Source organism: Scyliorhinus torazame, chromosome 9 (assembly GCF_047496885.1).
Source record: "Scyliorhinus torazame isolate Kashiwa2021f chromosome 9, sScyTor2.1, whole genome shotgun sequence".
NCBI lineage: Eukaryota > Metazoa > Chordata > Chondrichthyes > Carcharhiniformes > Scyliorhinidae > Scyliorhinus > Scyliorhinus torazame.
The window spans coordinates 183,539,269-183,564,204 of NC_092715.1; the positions used below are offsets into that span (position 1 = coordinate 183,539,269).

Here is a 24,936-nt window from a genome sequence, read left to right on the forward strand (position 1 = left end):
CGTGAAAACTACAACACAAATCAGCAGCACCGTATAACAGATACACAAGGCTGACTGAATCTGCAGGGGCATGTGGGTTTGGGAGCGAGTGTGGGTTTAAAACTGGTGAATCTGACAGCCCATCGTGAAACCGACTCCAACCCATTAACTTCCTCATTTGGCTCCAGTACATTAAGCTGCCTGTGCACAAACCCCTCGGGAAAGGTGGGTTACCTATTTCCATTTGCTAATCATTCAATTAGAGCAATATTGACACACTGTTCACTTTTGACATTGGGTCCAGAGATTTCCTGGCTTCCTGAAAGTTACCTGTGTAACAAAGACGAGTATACAGCAGCATTTTGTGGATTGAAACAATCTCAGTCCAAGCTGTCAAAGGATACTCAGTATTCACAGTTGCTTCCTTAACTGCTAGTGAAAAAAGATTGTTCATCTTCACCTAGAGGTTCTTTGTGCATTCTTTGCACAAAATTAGAGCTTGTGGGATTGGACGCAGTATAGAAACTTGGGCTGAGGATTGGTTAATGGACAGTAAACAAATTAGGACTAAAAGGGTCACTTTCAAATGTAACTCGTAGGGTACCATAAGGCAGGGTTTTTCAAAGTCAGGGTCGCGACTCGCAGGCGTGTGTCGGGAGGGTCGTGGAGCGATCGATTGTGGTGTTAGCAATCACGGGAAGAAGTCCCCAATGGCCGCGACCGGTTTTAAAGATTGCTTGGGCAGTCCCCGGTTGGTTGCAGCGTTGAGAGGGTGGTGCGAGGCTGGGCTTGTGCTGGTCACCGCATGCGCGGGGGGGAGGGGAGCGGGGGGGAGGGGAGCGGGGGGGGGGGGGGGGAGAGAGAGAGACAGGGGCTGACAGGCGTCCAAGTGGACGCGCAGTGCTAACGGTGGTGGCCCCGGCTTGGAGTTCCACTCTAGTGTTCATCCTCTGCTCAGCTCGTCCCCCGCCATCAATCAGTAGTATGCGACCTGCGGCTCCGTGGTCAAGCTGCTCAACGGCCGGCGAAATGCCGGCTTGCACTCCCACAGTGTAAAGTACTGGTTGGGAGGTGGTCAGTAGTCTGTGACTGGGGTGGATGCAGCTACTGGACAGTGAGAGGGAAACCAGGCCAGGTTTGTCAGCCAGGAATACCGATCAAACGAGGCCAGTCAATACGGCTGACATATGTCAACACTGGAAGAAGGCTACACAGTCATCACTTTGTATCGCCACTCTCTGAAAACCTGGAACTAAGTGCTTTTGGTGAGAATGGAGAAGGAGATGACTTGGATGTTTGGAATGTGCAATGCAGTGGAACCAATAGAAATATTGTAACATTGTGTGTGTTTGACAAGTTACTTCATTTCGTCTAAAGTCATAGTTTATAAAGTGAAAACAAGATTGTACTTTTTCTACACTTGTTTAAATTTCTAAAGAAATGGGTATATAGTTAAAACAAAGTTAGTGTCTTAATATAAAGATGTGGATGTTCAACTGAAATTGTCTAATTTTCAATAGTTAAAAAGTCAAAAACTTGGAAAAATCAGGTGTTGGAAATAATATTTCAAAGTTTATTAAAAAATGCCAGCCGCGACCGTCCTTTAAATGTGAACAATGGAATCTTTCTGCCAGAGGCAGCAGCAGAAAAGTCACACACCCGGCACGCACACTGACGACACACACCCTGTATGTCCATGCTTTGGCCGCAAAATCATGGAGGCAAGATTCCTCCATTTTGTAGCTGTCAGCAACCAAGCAACAGAACTGGGTGAAGAATTGAAGATGGATTATTTTGTAATAAGGAAGAGAGGGGCAGGGACATAAGTAGGCCAGGATCTCACAACTGAATATGCTAGAGAGAGCTTCGCAGGAGAGTCCACGGCAAGACAAAGCAGTGCTGGTGTGAGCTGTATACAGAGTCCCAGGGCCTCTGGTGAACTACTCAAGAAACTGAAATCAGGAACAAAGCAGTATAAAGATGATTTCTTGAGGTGTGTCTTTATTGTACCAATGTAAATCAGGATGCAAAACTCATGTGTGTTATATGCAGGGAAGTACTGGCAAATGAAAGTTTAAATCTTCAAACGCATTTGAAGACTTTGGCGAGGTCAAGAACAAATCTATTTTTCAAAGGATTCAGTGAGAATTTAAATTGTTAGCTGAAGTCCTCAGCAGCAATGTAACATTGAATGACGAAGCAAGTGAGATCTGGAGGACCAAGCAGGCTCACCTGTCACATTAAAGGTAGGCAATAATGGTGTTTTGCAAAGGTTGGCAGGCGTGGGTCGCTAACGTCAGCCGCCATGGGTCCTGAAGTTCTGCTGGTTGGTAAAAGTCCCGGGAAAAATAGTTTGAAAAATACTGCCATAAGGATCACTGCTGGGACATCAGCTGCTGACAATCGATATCGATAGCTTTACTAAAAATTTAGATGGGAAAGAAAGCTGTAAGGAGTTGCAAAGAAGCTGCAAAAGGATACAGGCAGGTTAACTGAGTGGACAAGATTGTGGCAGATAGAATATAATGATTGGAATTGTGAAATTTTTCACTTTGATAGGAAAAATAGAATATTTTTTAATTGGTCAGAGACTGCAAATGTTGGTATGCAGAGGAATTGAATGTCCTGGTATACGAATCCCAGAACGTTAACACATAGGTAAGCCAAGCAATTAGGAAGGCAAATGGAATGTTAGCGTTAGTTAGAAAAGGGATTGAAATTTAACAGAAAATAAGTCTTAAGTACAGTTATAGTGCTTTGGTGAGACAGTCTTGTTCTTCAGTCTTACCGAAGGAAGGATGGCCGGGATTCTCCGAAATCCTGGCCAAGTGTTATCGCTGGTGTAAACACCGGAGTGGTGCACGCCGGCATCACGGGCCTCCTGGCCCAGCGATTCAGGGGGCCAGCACGGCGCCGGAGTGCTACACGCAGCTCCGATGCCGATACGCGGCCCTGCACTGCCGGCGCGGGTCCGTGCATGCGCACGAAGGCCGTCTCCTTGCCGGCACATGCGCGTGGTGCCCGTTTCCGCGCCGCGCAACATGGCGGAGCCCTACAACAGGCCCGCGCGGAAGGAGGTCGGCCCCCTCCAGATGGCAGGCGCCCGCCAATCGGTTGCCCCTGATCGCGAGCCTGGACGCCGTGGAGACCCCCCCCAGAGTCTGATCCCCGCACCCCTCCAGGATGACCGCCGTGGGTCCAATCTCCCGCCGGGTGGTACCAGGTTGGAACCACGCCGGCGGGAATTCGGCCGGTCGACCACGGAGAATCGCCGAGGGGCCTCCTTCAGTGGCCCCCGACCAGAGCCGCACGGGTGCGATTGCCGTTGATTCTCTGGTCGCCAGAGAATTGCTTCCCGGCGTCGGAGCGGTGTGGCGGGAATTTCCCGCGTGAACGGCGATTCTCTGACCCGGCGCGGGCTTGGAGAATCCTGGCCGATATATTTGCCTTCGAGGGAGAGTAACAAATGTTCACTAAAATGGTTCGTTCGATATGGGGATTTTTCTATGAGGAGAGATTGAATGGAGTGAGATACGTTGCCTGAAATTACAAAATTGAGTTAATCGAAATGAAACAAAAAAACAATTCTAAAGTGGCTTTGCAGGGCTGATACTTGGCAGATAATTCCCCTGGCTGGCGAGCCTATAACTAGGGATCACCATCTTAAAATAAGAAGTCAGCAGTTTAGGAGACATTTCTTAACTCTAAAGGAATTGTCTGGGCCAAAGAGTTGTTGATGCTCAGTCATTGAACAGAGATGGATAGAATATTGGAGATTAACGGAATTAATGGAGATTATGGGAATAGTGTGGGACGGTGGAATTAAAGTAGAAGATTAGTCATGATTAATTGATTGGCAGTGCAGGTTGGATGTGCTGACTCATTTCAGGATGAGTGTTGCTTATATTGCCTTAGATTGGACCTCAGATGAGAACTGAGATGGTCAGCAACAGAACATGTAGCTGACTGCCCACATAACAGAGTCTACAGTCAGACAATTAGATTCCTTGACATGTGGGCAGCATGTTGGTTCAGTAGCTAGCACTGCTGCCTCAAGGTGCTGAGGACCCGGGTTCGATCCCAGCCCTGGGTCACTGTCCATGTGGAGTTTGTTCATTCTCCACGTGTCTGTGTGGGTCTCTACCCCACAACCCGAAGATGTGCAGGATTGGCTACGCTAAATTACCCCTTAATTGGAAAAAAAAAGAATTGGATACTCTAAATTTATTTTTAAAAAAGGTTTCCTTGACATGTCCGGACATTAGTGTCTCAGGATGGGTAATGAGTGCAATACACTACTCAGCTACTCACATTTCTGTGAGGGATGCCATTAAAATGCAAGGTTCACTTAGCTTGTACCAATGTCACCAGAAAATACAAATGCTTCTCTTCCTTCTTGCCTCTCTTACCTCTCGCCCTTCTCCAATGTCACTGACCCAAAGCAATCTTACAACTTACAAACCACCCTTCAACATCCTCCTTATTGGTCCCCATCAGCTAATGTCCTCTCATTCATAATCAAACAAGTTACTGGCCACACACCACTGCACTCAAAAATACAAGTCAGATAAGTAGTGAAATGTAACATAAGATAAATAAAGAACAAAGACATAGCAAAATAACATCTTCTCAGGCACCCATTGCCATCCCATTGTGCAACCAGATAGCCTTACTCTTCCCTTTTCTGATAATCTGATGTGACATCCCCGAGGCTCCAGCAGTGGTAGAGGCCGGTTGCTCCCATGCTTGATCTGACTACTGAGATGCTCTTGGCTGACATCTTTTGCATTTTGGAGGCCATGAAGGTTCTTCCAAGGATGGCCCTTACCTCTGCCTGTGCAGGAGCTGATCTGGCCATCAGGAGACAAGTCAGTATGTAAGGTACTGACTGAATGATGGGCTGTGAGTGAGTAGAAAAGTGCCTTAAGTAAAGTTCCAGCTCCCATGCCGTCTTTCAGCATCAACCCTCCCAGCTCCACTTCATTGCTACCAGTGTATTGGAGAACACCTTTGTGTAGATCACTGTTGCTCCATAAGTCCAAGGTCATGGTATCTGGCAACTTGTTTTAAGGTGACAGGCTTATTGATATCCAGGGTCAGTACATAGTACATGTGTCCAGGGTCCTGAGAATAAGATATCAACTCAGTAACCTCCGGCACCATCTTTTCACTTGAGGTGGACTGTAGTTGTGTTGGGCTTATTTTGAAGGCTTGTCAATGTATGGCACCTTGTCTGCTGCTCATTGATTCTCATTTACATTGACAGTCCTTGGATACAGCATATGTACCTGGCAGAGCAAAGCTTGGTGAGTGCTGAATCCTCTGACACAGAATCTCCTTTGCTGACTCTGTCTTCACCATCTCTTCTCGCTCACTTGTGAAGAGTCACCTAGGTAAAACCCAGCTACCTGCCTGACTTGTCCCACGGAAGTGTGAGGATCTGAGTGCATGGTCTGCATGATTCCTGTGATGGTGCATCCTCAGAAAGACTTAGCTTATCTGAGGAATTGTCATCAGTGACCTCCACTAATTGCTGATGCACATGTGAAGGCCTGTGGGAGATAAAAGACATGAATTAGTTCTGGTGAGACGTTACAAGGTATCATTATCAAGGTTATATTTCACTTGCTGTTGAAATAAGTCAATGTGATTTTTAAAAAATATATATATTTATTAAAGTTTTTTAACACAATTTTTCACCCTTACAAACAACCCCCCCGCCCCGCGTAACAAAATAGAAAGAAAACGCACATAGCAAGATATAAACATGGTGAAACGATATGTTACAGAGCTTTGTACACTGGATTCCTCCCATCCATGCCAGTTTTCCAGATCTTTCATGTGTTCTCTTGCTCAAATACCCCCTAGGCAGCCCCCCCCCCCCGCCTCCCGGGGTTGCTGCTGACCTACCTTCATCTAACGCTCCGCGAAATAGTCTAGGAACGGTTGCCACCGCCTGTAGAACCCCTGCGCAGACCCTCTCAAGGCAAACTTTATCCTCTCCAGCTTAATGAACCCAGCCATGTCGTTTATCCAGGCCTCCACGCTGGGGGACTTCGCCTCCTTCCACATTAGCAAGATCCTTCGCCAGGCTACTAGGGACGCAAAGGCCAGAATGCCGGCCTCTTTCGCCTCCTGCACTCCCGGCTCGTCCACTACTCCAAATATTGCTAGCCCCCAGCTTGGCTTGACCCGGAATTTCACCACCTTAGATATTGTTCCCGCCACTCCCCTCCAGAACCCCTCCAGTGCCGGGCATGACCAAAACCTTTTGGACATGGTTTGCCGGACTTCCTGAGCACCTCCCACATCTGTCCTCTACCCCAAAAAACCTACTCAACCTCGCCCCTGTCCAGTGTGCTCTGTGAACCACCTTAAATTGTATCAGGCTGAGCCTGGCACACGAGGAGGAGGAATTAACCCTACCTAGGACATCAGCCCATAGCCCCTCCTCAATCTCCTCCCCCAGCTCCTCCTCCCATTTACCCTTCAGCTCCTCTACCAACGCCTCCCCATCTTCTTTCATCTCCTGATATATTGCCGACACCTTGCCCTTTCCCACCCATACGCCCGAAATCACCCTGTCTTGAATTTCCTGTGCCGGGAGCAACGGGAATTCCCTCACCTGCCGCCTCACAAACGCCCTCACCTGCATGTATCTGAAAGCATTTCCCGGGGGTATCTCAAACTTCTCCTCGAGTGCCCCTAGGCTCGCAAACGTCCCATCAATGAACAGGTCCCCCATTCTTCTAATCCCCGCCCGATGCCAGCTCTGAAACACCCCGCCCATCCTCCCCAGGACAAACCGGTGGTTACCCCTGATCGGGGACCACACCGAGGCTCCCATTGCACCCCTATGCCATCTCCACTGGCCCCAGATCTTTAGCGTTGCCGCCACCTGGACTCGTGGTGTACCTTGACGGCGAGAGCAGCAGCGGTGCCTTCACCAGCGCCCCCAGGCTCGTTCCTTTGCAGGACGCCATCTCCAACCTCTTCCATGCCGCCCCCTCTCCCTCCAGCACCCACTTACCAATCATCGCCACATTTGCTGCCCAGTAGTAGCTCCCTAGATTCGGCAGCGCCAACCCTCCTCGGTCCCTACTGCGCTCCAAAAACCCCCTCCTTACCCTCGGGGTCTTATTCGCCCACACAAACCCCATAATGCTCCTGCCTACTCTCTTAAAAAAGGCCTTGGTGATCACGATGGGAAGGCACTGAAACACAAAGAGAAACCTCGGAAGGACCACCATTTTGACCGACTGCACTCTTCCCGCTAGCGAGAGTGGTAACATGTCCCATCTTTTGAAGTCCTCCTCCATCTGCTCCACCAGTCTCGTCAGATTCAGTTTATGTAGGGCCCCCCAACTCCTGGCTATCTGGATACCCAGGTACCGAAAGTTCCCCTCCGCCCTCCTCAGCGGTAGATCGCCTATCCCCCTTTCTTGGTCTCCTGCCTGTACTACAAAAAGCTCACTCTTCCCTACATTGAGCTTATAGCCCGAAAAATCCCCAAACTCCCTTAGAGTCTGCATGACCTCCACCATCCCCTCCACTGGATCCGCCACATACAGCAACAGGTCGTCCGCATAAAGCGACACTCGATGCTCCTCTCCCCCTCGGACCACTCCCCTCCATTTCCTAGACTCCCTCAATGATATGGCCAAGGGTTCAATCGTCAATGCAAACAACAGAGGGCACCCCTGCCTCGTCCCATGGTACAGTCGAAAATACTCCGCCGATTCGTAACCACACTCGCCACCGGGGCTCTGTAAAGGAGCTTAACCCAGCTAATAAACCCTCCCCCGAACCCAAACCTACGCAGCACTTCCCAGAGCTACTCCCACTCTATTCGGTCAAAGACCTTCTCCGCGTCCATAGCTGCCACTATCTCCGCCTCTCCCTGCACCGATGGCATCATTAACACGTTTAGGAGCCGCCGCACATTGGTGTTTAGTTGCCTGCCCTTTACAAATCCCGTCTGGTCGTCGTGAATCACCCCCGGGACACAGTCCTCGATCCTCGTAGCCAGCACTTTTGCCAGCAACTTAGCATCCACGTTGAGGAGCGAGATCGGCCCTTACGATCCACATTGCAGTGGGTCCTTGTCCCGCTTTAGGATCAAAGAAATCATCACCTCCGACATTGTCGGGGGCAGGGTCCCTCCCTCCCTTGCCTCATTAAAGGTCCTCACTAGCAGCGGGGCCAACAGGTCTACGTACTTCCTGTAGAACTCCACCGGGAACCCGTCCGGTCCCGGGGCCTTCCCTGCCTGCATACTCCCCAAACCCTTGCTCAGCTCCTCCAACCCAATTGGTGCCCCCAAACCAGCCACCTCTTGCTCCTCCACCCTCGGGAATCTCAATTGGTCTAGGAATCGTCTCATCCCCTCTTCCCCCGCTGGGGGCTGGGATCTGTACAGCTCCTCATAGAAGGCCTTGAATGCCTCATTTATTTTCGTCGCACTCCGCACCGTAGTTCCCCTTCCATCCTTGACTCCACCTATTTCCCTCGCTGACATCCTCTTACGGAGCTGGTGTGCCAGCATCCGACTCGCCTTCTCCCCATACTCGTAGGTCGCCCCCTGCGCCTTCCTCCACTGTGCCTCTGCCTTCCCTGTGGTCAACAGATCAAACTCCGTCTGGAGACGTCGCCTTTCCCCAAGTAATCCCTCCTCAGGGGCCTCTGCGTATCTCCTGTCCACTCTTAAAATCTCCCCCACTAACCTCTCCCTTTGCATGCCCTCTATCTTCTCCCTATGAGCCCTGATGGAGATTAGGTCTCCCCTGATCACCGCCTTCAGCACCTCCCATACTAACCCCACCTGCACCTCCCCGTTGTTGTTGACCTCCAAGTACCTTTTGATGCACCCCCTCACCCTCCCACACACCACCTCATCTGCCAGCAGTCCCACATCCAACCGCCACAGCGGGCGTTGGTCCCTCTCCTCTCCCAACTCCAGTTCCACCCAGTGCGGGGCGTGATCTGAAATGGCTATGGCCGAATACTCAGTTCCCTCCACTTTCGGGATCAGCGCCTTGCCCAGAACAAAAAAATCTATCCGGGAGTAGGCTTTGTGCACGTGGGAGAAAAAAGAAAATTCCCTGGCCAGTGGCCTGGCAAGCTTCCACGGGTCCACTCCCCCCATCTGATCCATAAACCCCCTAAGCACCTTGGCTGCAGCCGGCCTCTTTCCGGTCCTAGATCTGGAGCGATCCAGTGCTGGTTCCAGCACTGTATTAAAATCCCCACCCATTATCAGGCTTCCTTCCTCCAGGTCCGGAATGCGCCCCAACATGCGCTTCATGAATCCAGTATCATCCAGTATACGGGGCGTATACATTTACCAATACCACCCACGTCCTCTGTAAGTTACCGCTCACCATCACATATCGCCCTCCGTTGTCCACTACGATATTCTTGGCCTCAAACGACACCCGCTTCCCCACCAATATTGCCACCCCTCTGTTCTTCGCGTCCAGCCCCGAATGGAATACCTGTCCTACCCACCCCTTTCTTAACCTGACCTGATCCGCCATCTTCAAATGTGTCTCTTGGAGCATGACCACGTCTGCCTTCAGTCCCTTTAAGTGCGCGAACACTCGGGCCCTCTTTACCGGACCATTCAGGCCCCTCACATTCCACGTTATCAACCGGATTGGAGGGGCTCCCACCGCCCCGCCATCTCCTTTTCAAGGCCAGTCCCGTGTCCGCGCCGCCCTCACCCTCCAGTCCCCCAGACGGAGACCCCCGCCCCGACCACCTCTTCTGTGTCCCATTCCCCTTCGGCCAGTGCAGCAGCAACTCCCCCCCGCTCGACCCGTGTCTAGCTTTTTTGCTCCCCCCATAACACTCCCGTAAGTCAGCTGACACCTGCTGACCCCGGCTTCCCCCACCGTCCCGTTGACCTCCCCGTGTAGGAATCTCCCAATCAGTGTGCGTTCTCCCATTCCCCCTCCCGCCTTTCTTCCCTAGCGCGGGAAAAAAATCGCGCGCTTTCCTAGGCCTACCCCGCCCCCTCTGGCGCAGCTCCTGTCGCTGCCTTGTCTCTTTTCCCCCCATCGCCATCCCCCTCTCTACCCCAGCCCGTGTAACATTTCCTGCACGTGATTAACACCCTATACATCAAACATCCCCCCCCCCCCCCCCCCAGCCTCACAAACCCTCAGTTTGAGTCCAACTTTTCGGTTTGAATAAAGGTCCACGCCTCTTCAGGCGTTTCGAAATAATGGTGCTGATCATTGTATGTAACCCACAATCGCGCTGGCTGCAGCATTCCGAATCTCACTCCTTTCCGGTGCAGCACCGCCTTGGCCCGGTTGAAACCCGCTCTCCTCTTTGCAACCTCCGTGCTCCAGTCCGGGTATATTCGGATCTCCGCATTGTCCCACCTCCTGCTCCGCTCTTTCTTGGCCCATTTCAAGACCCTCTCTCTGTCCGTGAAATGGTGAAACCTCACCACAATCGCCCTTGGCGGCTCGTTAGCCTTGGGCCTCCTCGCCAGCACCCGGTGTTGCCCATCCAGCTCCAAAGGCCTCGAAGGGGCCTCTGTGCCCATCATCGACTCGAGCATCGTGCTCGCATATGCCCCGGCATTGGCCCCCTCCACTCCTTCAGGGAGATCCAGGATCCGCAGATTCTTTCTCCTCGACCTGTTCTCCCGGTCTTCGAATCTTCCCGCCCACCTCTTGTGCAGCGCCTCGTGCTCCTCCACTCTCACCGCCAGGCCCAAGATCTTGTCCTCGTTCTCATTGACTTTTTTCTGCACCTCCTGGATCTTTACCTCGTGGGTCTTCTGGGTCATCCCTAGTCCTTCAATCGCCGACAGCATAGGCGCCAGCATCTCCTTCCGCAGCTCCTCGAAGCAGCGCTTGATGAGCTCCGGCCCGCATTCCACTTTATCCCCGGCCGCCGCCATTTTGTTTGAGCTTCTCCCGCTGCTCCAATGCCGCTTTTTTGGCCGTTTCACTTCTGGTCCGGTCCATAAAAGGCGAAGGGGGACCTCTCTCTTCCCTTCCCACACGGAACGTCTTCAAAAAATTCCCGTTGGGGCTCCTCTAAAGAGCCCGAAAGTCCGTAATAGCGGGAGCTACCGAATCGTGCGGCTTAGCTCCACATCGCCGCAACCGGAACCAAGCCAATATAATTTAGTGCTATGCGACATGGGTGGCTTTTATTTAACTGTCACCAGCTGGGTGCTACATGTCTCCCATCAAAAGCTAACCAGGGCTGCCGAAATTGCTTTGATTGCCAAAGTCACCAGCTCTGCGTTTGTCAGTGATGAGATATTTCGGAGGACCAGTCTGGGTCGCTCCTTCTCCCTGTTGTTCTGTGATCTTTTCTGCAAGAAGGGAAAAAAGAGACCACTGACTGAATTTAATGGCATGTGTTCATCCAGTGAATGACGTGCATTTAGGAGAATGACTATGAGGGGGAGACATGACATTACATTAGGTCGAGAGGTGAGTGGTCGAGGGGTGAGTGGGAGTGGTGGATGGATGGTGATGTGAGCAAGTACAGAGAAAGAGGAATTACTGCAAGATAAGTTGGGGTGAGGAGCGATGTGATTCAGTAGACTTGGGAAGGCAGAGTGAGGAGTTGAGGTGATGAGAACAACAGCGTATAGGTGAATGTGTCACGATTCCCACTTTTCCTGACCTGCATAGGTCATTAAAATGCTTAAGTCCATAGAATCCCCACAGTGCAAAAAGAGGCCAGCCAGCCCATCAAGTCTGCACCAACTGTCCGAATAGCACGCCACCCCACAACCCCCAAAGTCTGTTTCAGACTCTGCAACACACCCAAGCAGGTGTCACTGAGGTACAGCTTTAGCTCGCATAGATTCCGTTCTGCCACTCCATTATGTGCTAAGTATCTGGAATGGGACTTGAACCCATAACCTTCTGACCCAGAGACAAGTACTTCCAGTGAGCCAAGGCTGAAATCAAACTTGTCCACGCTGGCTGAGTATAAAGCTTCTGAAAGATGGCAACTCGGACTGGCGTAAAGTTCATAAGATAAGAAGTATGAGCAGAGTAGGCCATTTGGCCCATCGAGCCTGCTCTGCCATTCAATAAGATCATGGCTGATCTGATTGTGGCCTGCTCTCCACTTTCTTGCCTCCTAACCCTTGACTCCCTTGTAGATCAAGAATGTATTCAGTGACACAATCCCCATTGCTCTCTATGGAAGAGAATTTCAAAGACTAATAATGATCCTCTGGGGGAAGAAATTCTTCCTCGGCTCAATTGTGATTTTTAAAACTGTGCTCCCTAGTTCTAGATTTCCCCCGTGAGAGGGAATATCCTCTCAGCATCAAACCCTTTCAAGTCCCTTCAGACTTTTATCTGTTTCTATAAGATCACCTCTTATTCCACTAAACTTCAATGAGTATAGGCCCAACCGGCTCAATTTTTCCTTATAAGAGAACCCTTCATTCCAAGAATGACAGCCAAGTGAATTTTCTCTGAATTGTGTGCAGTGCAAGTATGCAACGTGATCAAAACTACATAGTACTCTAGGTGTGGTCATACCAATGCCCTGGATAGTTGTATCAATACTTCACCAATTTTATGTTCCATCCCTCCTGTAATAAAAGCCAATGTTCCATTTGCCTTCCTAAGGACAGCATGGTAGCACAGTGGTTAGCACAGTTGCTTCACAGCTCCAAGGTCTCAGGTTCGATTCCTGGCTTGGGTCACTGTCTGTGCGGAGTCTGCACGTTCTCCCCGTGTGCATGGGTTTCCTCCAGGTGCTCCCGTTTCCTCCCACAGTCCAAAGATGTGCAGGTTAGGTGGATTGGCCATGGTAAATTGCCCTTAGTGTCCAAAAAGGTTAGGTGGGGTCACTGGGTTACGGGAATAGAGTGGAGGTGTGGGCTTAAATAGGGTGCTCTTTCCAAGGGCTGGTGCAGACTCGATGGGCCGAATGGCCTCCTTCTGCACTGTAAATTCTATGATAATTGTTTGCTGTACCTGAAACCTGACTCTTTGTTATGTTTTCTGAAGTTGTATGAATGACACACCTTCCAGTCCTTCCTGCAAATGGGAATGCTGCGGGTGTAGTTGCATTGAAACCTTCTTGGCTCCAGCCATTGATTATACTTTTTTTAAGTAGGCGAAATATCTTTCTGGTATTCTAATTCCAATGCTCTTCCGCACCAATTGATGCACTAAGGCAGGCTTTTGTCTTGTTCACATAGCCAGCAATTCCTCAAACAATTCGCTAGTCTGTCGCCAGAGGCTTTTTACAGCTTGAGGAGGGTGCCTCAAGCGTGGCTGACTAGGAGTCTCTCCCGCTCTTAACACCAGTCATTGGTGTGTTGGAAGGATTTGCAGGTTGACCGCATTATGCAGGCACCTTTTTTTTAAAATTTAGAGTACCCAATTCTTTTTTCAATTAAGGGGCAATTTAGCGTGGCCAATCCACCTACCTTGTACATCTTTGGGTTGTGGGGGTGAAACCCACGCAGACATGGGGAGAATGTGCAAACTCCACACGGACGGTGACCCAGGGCCGCGGTTCGAACCCAGGTCCTCACTGCCGCAGTCCCAGTGCTAACCACTGCGCCACATGCTGCCCGCACCTTCCTTGACCATCAAATCCTCAGGTGGCCTTGAACCGGGAGCTTCTTGCTCAGAGGCAGGGACACCACCATGCCACAAGACGTTCCTCTGTTGTCTTTTTTGTAAAATATTTTTATTCTCCAGTTTCACATTTTCTCCAGAATTTACACCCCACCCACAAACAGTAAATGGTAACAAATACAAAGTCAATTTCCTTATCAACAACAATGATCCCATCCTCCCACCACCCCAAGCAACGGCCCACCTGACAATATAAAGATCAAATAGAACAAACCCTCCCACGGTGGGACAAACAAAGGAGAAATAAAAGAGAAAGGAATTAGGAATCGCCTATGGTCACCATGAACCTATAGAGTCCCTCCCATCCCCCTCCCTCCAACATTCAATGCCATCCAATCCCCGAAAGAGTACCGTAGATGACACCCATGCATTACAAGCCTCCCCCCTCCCGGCTCCTCCCCTCCACTTCCTCTTACAAAAATCCTCCCCCCAACCTCCGTTCCTTCCCCCCATCTTTCCACCCCGGCTATACTCATCGGGACCTATTCTGCCAGGCTCCAATGGCCGCAGCCACTCCCCCCACCTCACTCCCGTTCACTGGCCGGCTTAAACCGGCCAGCGTGGAGGCCCCCGCCCGGGTCTCTTTCCCCCTTGCCCGGCCCCAGGAAAACCAAGAAATCCCCTTTAGCACACATACCCTGCATACACACCCAAGCTCCAAAGAACCATCATTGCAAGTGAAAGTCCCCTCTCTTCCCTTGTCCAAGTGTATACAACGTTGGCTCATTTAGCACATACACCCGCCGCAGTGAAAAAATAGTTACATGAGGCTACATCAGTACATGACCACTTCTCAATTCAGCCACAGTCCTTCTGCCTTCGCAAACTCCTCTGCTGCTTCCGCCGTTCCAAAATAAAAGTCCTTGGATTTGTAGGTCACCATCAACTTAGCTGGGTATACTATGCCGCACCGCACCTTACTGATGTACAGCGCCTTCTTCACCCGGCTGCAGGCAGCCCGCCTCCTCGCCAGCTCCACCGTAAAGTCCTGATATATACATATACCAGCTCCAGCCCATTGCATCACCTGCTTCTGCTTTGCCCAGCACAGGACCTTCTCCTTCACACTACCTACGAAAACACAGAGTCGCTACTCTTGGCGGCTCACTCTCCTTTGGTACAGGCCTCCACGACCGATGAGCCGGATCCAGTTCATATCGGGAGGGATCATCCCCCTCCCCCAATAGCTTCGCCAACATCGTGGCAAAATACACAGCCGGCCTCGGGCCTTCCACTCCTTCGGGAAGACACACAATCCTCAGATTCTGTCGCCTGGACCTGTTTTCCAAGTCGTCCATTTTGGCTCGCAGACCCTCGTTGATCTCTATCTCCTTTCCCATCGAGGTAAGTTGATCGCTGTTCTGTAAGAATATCTCTTCCACTTCCTTCAGCGCCTCGCCTTGCTCCCGTACCTCCGCCACTGCGTTCAATACCGCCGCCCTCACCGGGGCAATCACCTCCTCCACCAGCACTTTCAATACCGCCCCCATCTCCTTCCTCATCGCCTCCATGTGTTTTGTGAACTGCCTTTCGAGTTCCGCTGTCATCACTTTAGTCATTTCTTCAGCCGTGGGCAATGCGGCCTCCCCGGTGCCCCAGCCTCCACTTTTCTTGCCGCCCCCACGGTGACCTTTCCACTCCCCGACGGACTTTCAGCTGTTTTTTTCACGACCGTTTCTTTACTTATTCTCAACATCTTGCTTCACTGTGCCTTCTCCCTGCTTTTGCCGCCTCTGTTACCCCTGGGACCGAGCATGAGACCCCGAAAATGCCGTTCCTGATCGGGAGCCCTCCAATGTGCGGCTGCCTCCCGCCCGCCGTCACCGGAAGTCCGTTCTTCTGTTGTCTTGGTGCACTGTACCTTTCCAAAATGGAGAATGACCTTTTACTGAGTGGGCAGGTTACGATTTTTTGGTACATTACTATTTCTCTGTTTCTTCTTTCTATGAATGTAATTGCTGCTTAAATTGAGCAACAAGGGTTCTTTTGTCTTTACAAACACAAAACAAATGTGTGCACCCAATGTCTCATATCTTTTACATAGTGGAGTAGCCCTATAAATTGCTCAGTTCTGTTGGAGAGCCCCTTGATACTAATTTACATTGTATGGTAGAACGCAGATAATCAAACATAATAAACTGACACTTACACCAAAGTGCTGTATTGGCTGTGTGATTTAGCTCTATTCAAACCACCCTGGTACCTGTGCACTTTGCTAATTGCATCATAGATTTCCTCTTGATGAACACAAGCCAAATTAACACCAGGGCATTAATGTACCTGTGCGCTATTATCATTTGTACAGGCAACACAGCCAGAACCCCATGCGTTTAGCTACACAAACATTATTGTTAAATGATTGGCTGTTTGCAATTGTTGACAGATTGCAGCCTTATGGGAGCCCGAGGATGAAACCAATCAGGAAGTTAATGAGGAGAAAAATTACCACCATGCCTGCTCCATAATTACATTTATGCCGGGCAAGAATAAGAGGTGTGGGTGGATTTGAACTCAGCTGTTATTTGTAAAGGTTAGGTGGGTCAAGAACCCTTCAATTGGTCCATGTATCTTCCGTGGCTGGTAATCCGATAGGTTATTAAGGCCCAGGAATATCGTGGCTTGGCTACTCTCAATTCTAATGTTTTTATTGTGGTATTGTTGCAGTTAGAGCTAACACACAAAATTAGGCAAAAATGTCAAGCTACTGGGGCAATTTGTATAGTTTGCTTTGTTTGACAGCTACAGTAAAATTCTCTTGCATTTAATGAAATCACATTATAAAAGAGAACAGAAGAACCCAGTTGGGATTATTGTCAATTTTGATTCACCTGCTGTGCTAAGAAATTTGAGCAATGTGATATTCCTTTGTTTAAATTAAGATTGGAATTTGCTAATGTAATACCAGAGAAAGTGGCCAGTAAGCGATACATTAGTAATACACTCTTTCTTCTGCCTGTTCTGTCAGTTTTCTCCGACTCACCCTCCCCCACTTCCACCTTTTGAAAACATTGGGGGAGGAATTCAACTTGCATCAAAGAACAAAGAACAAAGAAAAGTACAGCACAGGAACAGGCCCTTCGGCCCTCCAAGCCAGTGCCGACCATGCTGCCCGACTAAACTACAATCTTCTACACTTCCTGGGTCCGTATCCCTCTATTCCCATCCTATTCATGTATTTGTCAAGATGCCCCTTAAATGTCACTATCGTCCCTGCTTCCACCACCTCCTCCGGCAGCGAGTTCCAGGCACCCACTATCTGTGTAAAAAAACTTGCCTCGTACATCTACTCTAAACCTTGCCCCTCGCACCTTAAACCTATGCCCCCTAGTAATCGACCCCTCTACCCTGGGAAAAAGTCTCTGACTATCCACTCTCTATGCCCCTCATCATTTTGTAGACCTCTATCAGGTCGCCCCTCAACCTCCATCGTTCCAGTGAGAACAAACCAAGTTTATTCAACCGCTCCTCATAGCTAATGCCCTCCATACCAGGCAACATCCTGGTAAATCTCTTCTGCACCCTCTCTAAAGCCTCCACATCCTTCTGGTAGTGTGGCGACCAGAATTGAACACTATACTCCAAGTGTGGCCTAACTAAGGTTCTATACAGCTGTAACATGACTTGCCAATTCTTATACTCAATGCCCCGGCCAATGAAGGCAAGCATGCCGTATGCATTCTTGACTACCTTCTCCACCTGTGTTGCCCCTTTCAGTGACCTGTGGACCTGTACACCTAGATCTCTCTGACTGACCTGTGGACCTGTACACCTAGATCTCTCTGACGTTTGCAGTACAAAATGGGTAAGACGCCAGCGAGAGGCCTGAGCCGGTTTCAGCATTGGACCACAGGTGAATAAAACAGGCGAGATGTGGATGCCAATCATGCATTCTGATGTAGCTTGCCGGTCTGGGTCTTTGCATTTGCGACTGACTCTAATGTCGAATTAGCCCGCAAGTAACGTTAGGGAAGGGTCCGTGTCTGGGCTGCAAGGCCTGAGGCACATTGTTGGAGTGGGATAAGACAATGTGTAGAGGGCCAAGATCAGTGCAGCAACAATCCCCTTCTGCTCTTCCTGGCTTCACAGAAATACAACTTCTAAAAGATTTGCTGCTGTTTTTAACAACAGTACCATTTAGCAGTGCTGGTTAAGATGGCTGAACCAGAATGATTTGGCGCAGGAGGCATGGCACAAGCTTCACCCACTTATACGCCAACTTCCTTTGGGATTATCCAACCAGTTTTCGGATCTCCATTTGCATATGCAAGGTACATGGCACCTGCTTGAGGCAGGTCTCGCACAAATAAAAGTTACCAGTTTCCTATTTGGAAGCTGGAATCATTCCAGGGAGAGCTGGTGTGGGAGTTTGCAAACAAGAACTCTCATCCCAGATGACAATGATGCACAAGAACTGCCGAGTAGCAGAAATGTGAGTGAACTTTCTTGTAATGAGTTTTTGGAATTCTTAGTGTAAGGGCATTAGTGCTTTGAAGTGGAATGATTTCAAGAATCATACACTCAGGTTGTGTAGTGCACTGTTGGATGCAGAGAGCTGTCCCCACTCTGCCCATCGAAACATCATCACCCCAACACCAGAAGAGTAAGGTAAGGTAAAGTCACCATCGTCCCAGATGACCATAAGCTGCTTTCCCCTTTGTGGGGAAGGCTGATTGGTAGTGCTTTATGCTGAGGATCACCACACCTCAGGTGAGGGGCAAGGTTGAAAAGGAGGGCCTTCCTGAATAACCTCAGAAGAACACCATGCACAGCAGCATATTCTTCATTTCTCACTTCCAGCTTTACCATGACCTGGGAGTGAGAATCCAAATATACTATATAATTAGTAGCAGTTTTCTGATGTAGATGGGTTGAAGGTGGCCAAACCTATTTCATAGAGGACTACTACCAGCAATATTTTTGTCCCAAAGGTTGTACTCTATTATAGTCAGTATTCCTCTGGAAGTGAAAGGACCAGTACCGAACACACTGAATACCCGCACGGTGGCACAGTGATTAGCACTGCCTCACAGCTCCAGGGTCCCAGGTTCATAGAATCCCTACAGTGTGGAAGGAGGCCATTCGGCTCATTGAGTCTACACCAACCGTCTGAAAGAGCACTCTAACTTAGGCCCACTCCACCACCGCATTCCCGTAACCCCATAACCCCACTTAACCTTTGGACACTGTGGGAGGAAACCGGAGCACCTGGAGGAATCCCAAGCAAACATGGGGAGTACAAACTCCACACAGACAGTCATCCGAGACCAGAATTGAACTCGGGCCCCTGGCACTGTGAGGCAGCAGTGCTAGCCACCGTGCCGCACTCAATTCTGGCATCAGGTTACTGTGTGGAGTTTGCACGTTCTCCCGTGTCTGCGTGGGTTTCCTCCGGGTGCACCAGTTTCCTCCCACAGTCCAAAGATGCGCAGGCTAGGTGGATTGGCCATGCTAAATTGCTCCTTAGTGTCCAAAAGGTTAGGTTGAGTTACGGGGATGGGGTGGAGGCATGGGCTTTGGGGGCTCTTTCCAAGAGCCGGTGCAGACTTGATGGGCCCAATGGCCTCCTGATTTGTAAATTCTATGAAATATGAATGAGCAACAGTTTCGATTCATCTAAAGATTTGTGCTGATTACGTTTAATTATTTCAAATGTTTCCCTAAACCGAATTGTAATGACAATTGAAAGCGAAATGTTTTTTTGATCCTTTCTCACTAATGGAATTAAGTGAGGTGCCCCAATGCTGGTCATCATCACTGGAGGTTGCTGTATAATATAATTTGTGTCCTTTAAATCTGGTGTCCCTGGATTCTATAATGCCTGTGAAGGGATAAGGGGAGCATGTCAAGATAGTGAGATTTGTCAGTCATCAAAATTCTGTATTGATCTGTTTATCAGTTTTATTAATGTTATAAAAATGTCACTACTGCTACCCTAAATTAAAAATGTTCAGAAATCAAAAGGAAGATGATGTGGGCAGAAAATGATTAGGATTTTTTAAGGAGTGAATCCTTACTGAGAGTCAGCAGAGAGTAGATGCATCCTGGCCTCGCCAGTCTGATCTTCCATCTCACCCTAGGGTCATCTCTTAGCCTCTTCCAGTCCTCCCATTGCCCTCCTGTGATGTACACTGGTGCTAACTACTCAACAAGCTGAAGGCAGCTGTCAGTCGGACATTGATGATAAAAAGATCATAGAAAGGTTACAGTGCTGAAAGATACCATCCAGCCCATTGTGTCTGTGCCAGCCAAAAAGGAGAAAAAAGAAACTAGTCGCTCATTTTAATCCACCTTTCAAGCATCTGGTTCATGGCCTTGCAGGTTACAGCACTTCAGATGCAGAAACAGATCATTTTTAAATGAGTGGAGCATTTCAGCCTCAACCGTCTAGACATTGAATTCCAGACACCCACCACCCTTTGGGTGAAAATGTTTTTCCTTGTGACTCCTCTAAATCTTCTATCAGTCACCTTTAAACTATGCCCCCTGGTCATTGACCCCTCAGCTCAGGGAAAACGCGTCTTTCCTGTCTACCTTATCTAGGCCCTTCATAACTTTGTACACTTCGATTAAGTCACCCATTGTCCTCCTCTGTTCTAAGACAATCAACTCTCGCCTATTCAATCTCTCCTCATAGCTGCAATTTACAAGCACTTTCAGCATTCTTGTAAATCTCCTCTGTACTATCCAGAGCAATTATGTCCTTCCTATAATGTGGTGACCAGAACTGCATGCAGAACTCCAGCTGTGGCCTAACCAATGCCTTATACAGTTCCGTCATTACATTCCTGCTTTTGTATTCAATAATTTGTCCAATAAAGGAAAGCATTCCATATGCTTTCTTGACCATCTGTCATTCCATCTTCAATAACCTGTGGAACTCTCATGAGCACGGATTCAGAGATGCAAATGAGACCAGAGAATGTGAGGCAGGCTAAGAAATGGCAAGGTAATACTGAGGAATGTTATTGCTCTGTGACACTGTATCACTTTGCCATTTGTTCAGTTGGTTGTGACATGGCAAAACGCATAACAGCCTGGATCTGACATATATGTCTATCTTCCTGCTATCTTGCCTAGGGAATTGTCCATATTGTAAAGCTGAGCAAATTTCTGAGGCCTGTCCCCGCTTGCATAATTGTCCGTGGTAACCATACTGTGGTGTGGACAGCGTATTATTGGGGTCAGTTGGCGTAACTCGCCCAATTGACCCGTAAATATTTATTTAGATATAGTGGGTGAGCTGCTGATTTTCACGTTGCCGACCTACCATGTTATGGGGTGGGGGAGTGAGTTTTGAGGTGGGTTGGAAGATGGTGGCTTGGCACCCGCTAAAAGCCTGCCCGTCGGTGGCTTATAAAATGCAGCCCTACAACTGTACATAGCAGGTTTAATTTGCAGTAAGCCGTATATTAACCAGGGGCTGGATTATCTGTGTGGGACACCAGGGCTGCGGTCGAATCAGAACGTGACGAGTCTGGTAAACCTTGCGACAGGCCTCCCGTGAGAATTATGGTGCTTGGAACACCTTGCAAGATCTAAGGAGATACCGCGATTTGGATCTTGCCCTCACTGGGCAGAATCCAGATTTGCATTTTCAAGTGAGCAGTTAGCCGGAATCTACCAAGGCACAGAAATGAGCGCCTGAGCCTGGGAGACCTTGACATGGCACCGTTTAGCACTGGTTTCCAAAAACACGGACCAGGCGTAATTGAGTGGGGTCTCCAAGGCGATTGGAAGCCCCTGGGTGGTTGGGCTCTGGGCAGCTGGAGCTGCTTATAATGCTTCACTCGCCACACAGTCATTCCAGCCACAAAGATGGTTCAGAGAAAACCTGCGCCCCGATTTCGGGAGTCTGAAGTGGACCAACTGCTTGATTCCAATGACGGGAGGAGGGACACCCTCTTCCCCATGGTTGGCTGCAGACTCAAGCCTGCCCTCCTGAACATGCCCTAGGAGGAGGTGGCAGGGGCTGCCAGCCTCACCAGGAGGCGAACCTGAAGGGCGGGTGTGTCTGGCGAGGGCTCAGCTCTGCAAGGAACGGTGTGCCAGCGAGGGATCCAAAGGCACTGCGCAGGTGCCCATTGGTTGGAGTGAGCTCTACTAATCGCCTGCTTCCTCTGCAGTGACGCAGTATTTCTGAGGAGTGCACTGAAGAGTGCCAACAACCGGTGGGCCAGTGATTGAGAATGGTCACGCCCATCCCCTTGACAATACTGCTGGGGTATTTGGGTTTTCCAGGAGTGACGGCCTGGGTGGGCTCCCACATCACCAGATGCTCTGAACATTTACAGGACACAGTGAACAGTAGTGTGAACAGCCAGGAGTCTGTAAGTAGCACCAAAGGGGTGCGTAAATCACACACTGCAGCAATGGCGGTCTGAGCCAGGCCACTCCGATCCCGAGGGGGACACCCTGAATCCACAGACTTCGCACCAAGTTGTTGCCTGCTACTCCCCCCGTCTCAAGCAGCCACCCTCCAGCAAGCCCAACATGTTTTGAGAGTCTATTTTTTAGAGTTTTTTTACCCTCTCTCTCACCCTCAATGCCCATGGCCCGCATATAAACACTTCCACCAATTCACGCCCGAGTGACTTCTGCCTGAGAGGGATGGAGCATCGTGAGGGGTGAGACATGCAGTGTCCAACCTGCGAGTGAGAGTTAAATCCATGCAAATTATGGTTTTGCATGGGCCTGCTGGTGGGGTGTACAAAGTTCACTGACTGCCAGCAGGGGACCAGAGCATGGCGTTGGAATAGATGCTGGGCATAAATCGCAATATTTCCATTGTGTGCTATTCACTGCCCAATTGTAGTTCTTGTGCCAGTGGCGGGAAGCGGAGAATTCAGCCCCAGATTTTGTATAATTTTCATTTTAATTGAAGTAGTCAATATTGAATCAATGCATTCAAAACGTCAGCTATCATTCGATATACTACCTTGAACTCAAGTTTACAAACCCATATGTCTTGGAAAAAAGAAAGAATAAATACTCCAAGAAACCTAGCAATTGCAATAGAAAGTACCTGTCCTTCTGGCCAGTGACCAGATTGGTTGACAATGACTGGAAAAATATATCTTCTGCCTCCATCCCAGACTCCCTGTCCCTTCTCAATAAAGGAGGAAGTGTACTGGTGATAAACATAATTTTATCAGAAAAGGGATTACCTCGGAATTACCAACAATCGTTTTCTAATACAAAGTGTTAGCTCCCCCCATCCCGCAAATCTGTTAACTCTGGGCTTTCACCTCACCAAAGTGTGTTTTGAAAAATCTATTTTCGCCATATTTAGGTGAAGGTCTTCTGGCATAAAAATGTTAGTTCTGGGGAATGGAACATTTTTACAATTCAGGCCTTTATTGTCAGCACCAAACATTCCAAGACCAAGGTATCCCACAACCAGTTTATAGAAAGTTTCGAACAATAATGTGCCATAACCCAAACCACAGAAGAGCATTCCTTAAATGTCAGTTTCCCCACAGGCAATCATCCTGTGGTCTCTCTGATTGAGATTTACTGTTTTATTTACTGTTAGTTTTATGCAGCTGGTTCATATGCAGTCCATTAATCAGACTAAGATTGCCCAAAGTCATTCCACAGAAGACAGCTTTAGCTAGAAGTTAGGGGATACTTTCATCCCATTTGTCCGGAGTAGATTTCACTATAGACCACAGATGTAAAAGGAAGGAATTTGCTAACCCGCTGCTTCACCAAGAATATCTTGATTTATAGATTTTATTTAAAAACATGTAACTTAGTGGACGGACACTGTGTACATCTGAATTACATGGGGGGTTAATGCTATGTTTTCATGAAGTACCAGTGACATGTAAAATATTAAACCATGTTTTTACTATTTGTTTCATTGCAGTATTTTCACCTTCCAGTAGTCAGGACTCAGGTTTGATCTCTCTGTCCAGCAGTTCCCCTGTCAGCACCGGAAGCATTAAACAAGAGTGTGAATCTGTCACCGAGTCTGGCACCTTCTCTGTCGATTCCATTATTGAGAACGCAGAGTGAGTAATGAGAGTGATGTTTAAACTGCTGCATCATACAAAGCATGAATCTGAATAGAGTATTTTAGCCTCTGCTAAAATGGAGAAAAACTGTTTTTGTTGTATTTCTTACACTGTTGTTGAATAGTTTCAAAAACTACAGTTCAATAAATAATGCCACAGCAATTAATTACTAACCCTTTGCCACCCTGACTGAAAGCATTACTTGATAGAATAAAAATAAAATGTACTATAATGTGTTTTCTGCCAGGCTGCATACACAGTTCTTCCGCTCTGAATTAACAGATTCATTTTTTCCCCCGCATCATGTGTACACATGGGCAGTCCATTTAGTTGTTGAACAATGGGCTGATTTTCAACTGTCTGGTCATAACAGATTTTGTGGTCTTTTTTGAACTGCAATTTGCATTTGCTAGACTTGGACTGAAAGCTTTTCATAGGCTCACAGATTGCACATTTTATTTTGTAATCGAAGGTTATGTAGAATTAATCTTGTCAAAAGAAATCACTGTAAAATTAGCAAGAACTGATCACTAAAGTCAATGACTTTGTATCAGGATTTGTTGTCTCTTCGGTAAGCACGGGTCAACCGAATTGGTTTGAAACCCAAGTATATATCCACAACCCTAGATCTGTACTACATGTCATTCAGGTTTTCTTCCTGATCTTTCTCAGGGCAAGATTGAAGTTGGATATTGAGATTTGATCTGTTTTTTTATTAAGTTCATGCATAACCCATGAAATTTGCTATTTTTCATCTAGCCGACCATGTGGTTGAAATTCCATTGTGCAATATTAGTAGCACATACACATGAATTTCCCCTGTTCTGCTATTTCAGTTGCATCAACCCATTTATAAAAAAGAAATGTTTCTGCTAAATTGGCAAACATATTTTGTACAAACATGTTCACGACTAATCAAACGAAGCAAATTCCCCTTATTAAACCAGAAAAAAAAAGTGAAAACGTGTTCTAGTCTTGATACTCAGGAGTGGTGGGTATTTCTACCTTAATTAATAACACAATCTAGTAAAATCTTTTAGACTGCAGATAAAAATAACAAACATCTAGATTCATGTCACAGTTTATTTCTGTTGGTTCCCAATATAAATTACTTCTTGAAAAAAATTAAAGACTCAAAACTCCAACCGTGTTTGAGGTTTGCAACCCATGAATAATCCTCTTACTTACCTCCACATGTCCCCCAGTGGTACTGGATTTTTTTTCAATAATAAGTCATTCACATTTTGTAAATTAGGCACTGACGATGTGAATGTGAATTTTTACATAAACGAAAATCA

At 48.3% G+C, this 24,936-nt stretch overlaps 1 protein-coding gene across 3 annotated transcripts in view; it reads left to right on the forward strand.

Moving 5' to 3' along the window:
* The window catches only part of dmrt1 (doublesex and mab-3 related transcription factor 1), a 181,830-nt gene extending 158,019 nt beyond the window's left edge, over positions 1 to 23,811 (forward strand). Inside the window, exon 8 of one of the 3 annotated variants that reach the window (XR_011949144.1) lies at positions 23,491 to 23,559. Coding sequence is in view for 1 of the 3 variants with exons in the window: in XM_072516877.1 (XP_072372978.1) it covers positions 23,491 to 23,639 (149 nt within the window). In the remaining 2 variants the exon portion in view is untranslated. Of the gene's footprint in view, positions 1 to 23,490 lie in introns of all 3 variants that reach the window. The other 2 variants (XM_072516877.1, XM_072516878.1) reach the window with 2 other exon arrangements.
* Positions 23,812 to 24,936: the final 1,125 nt, after the last annotated feature.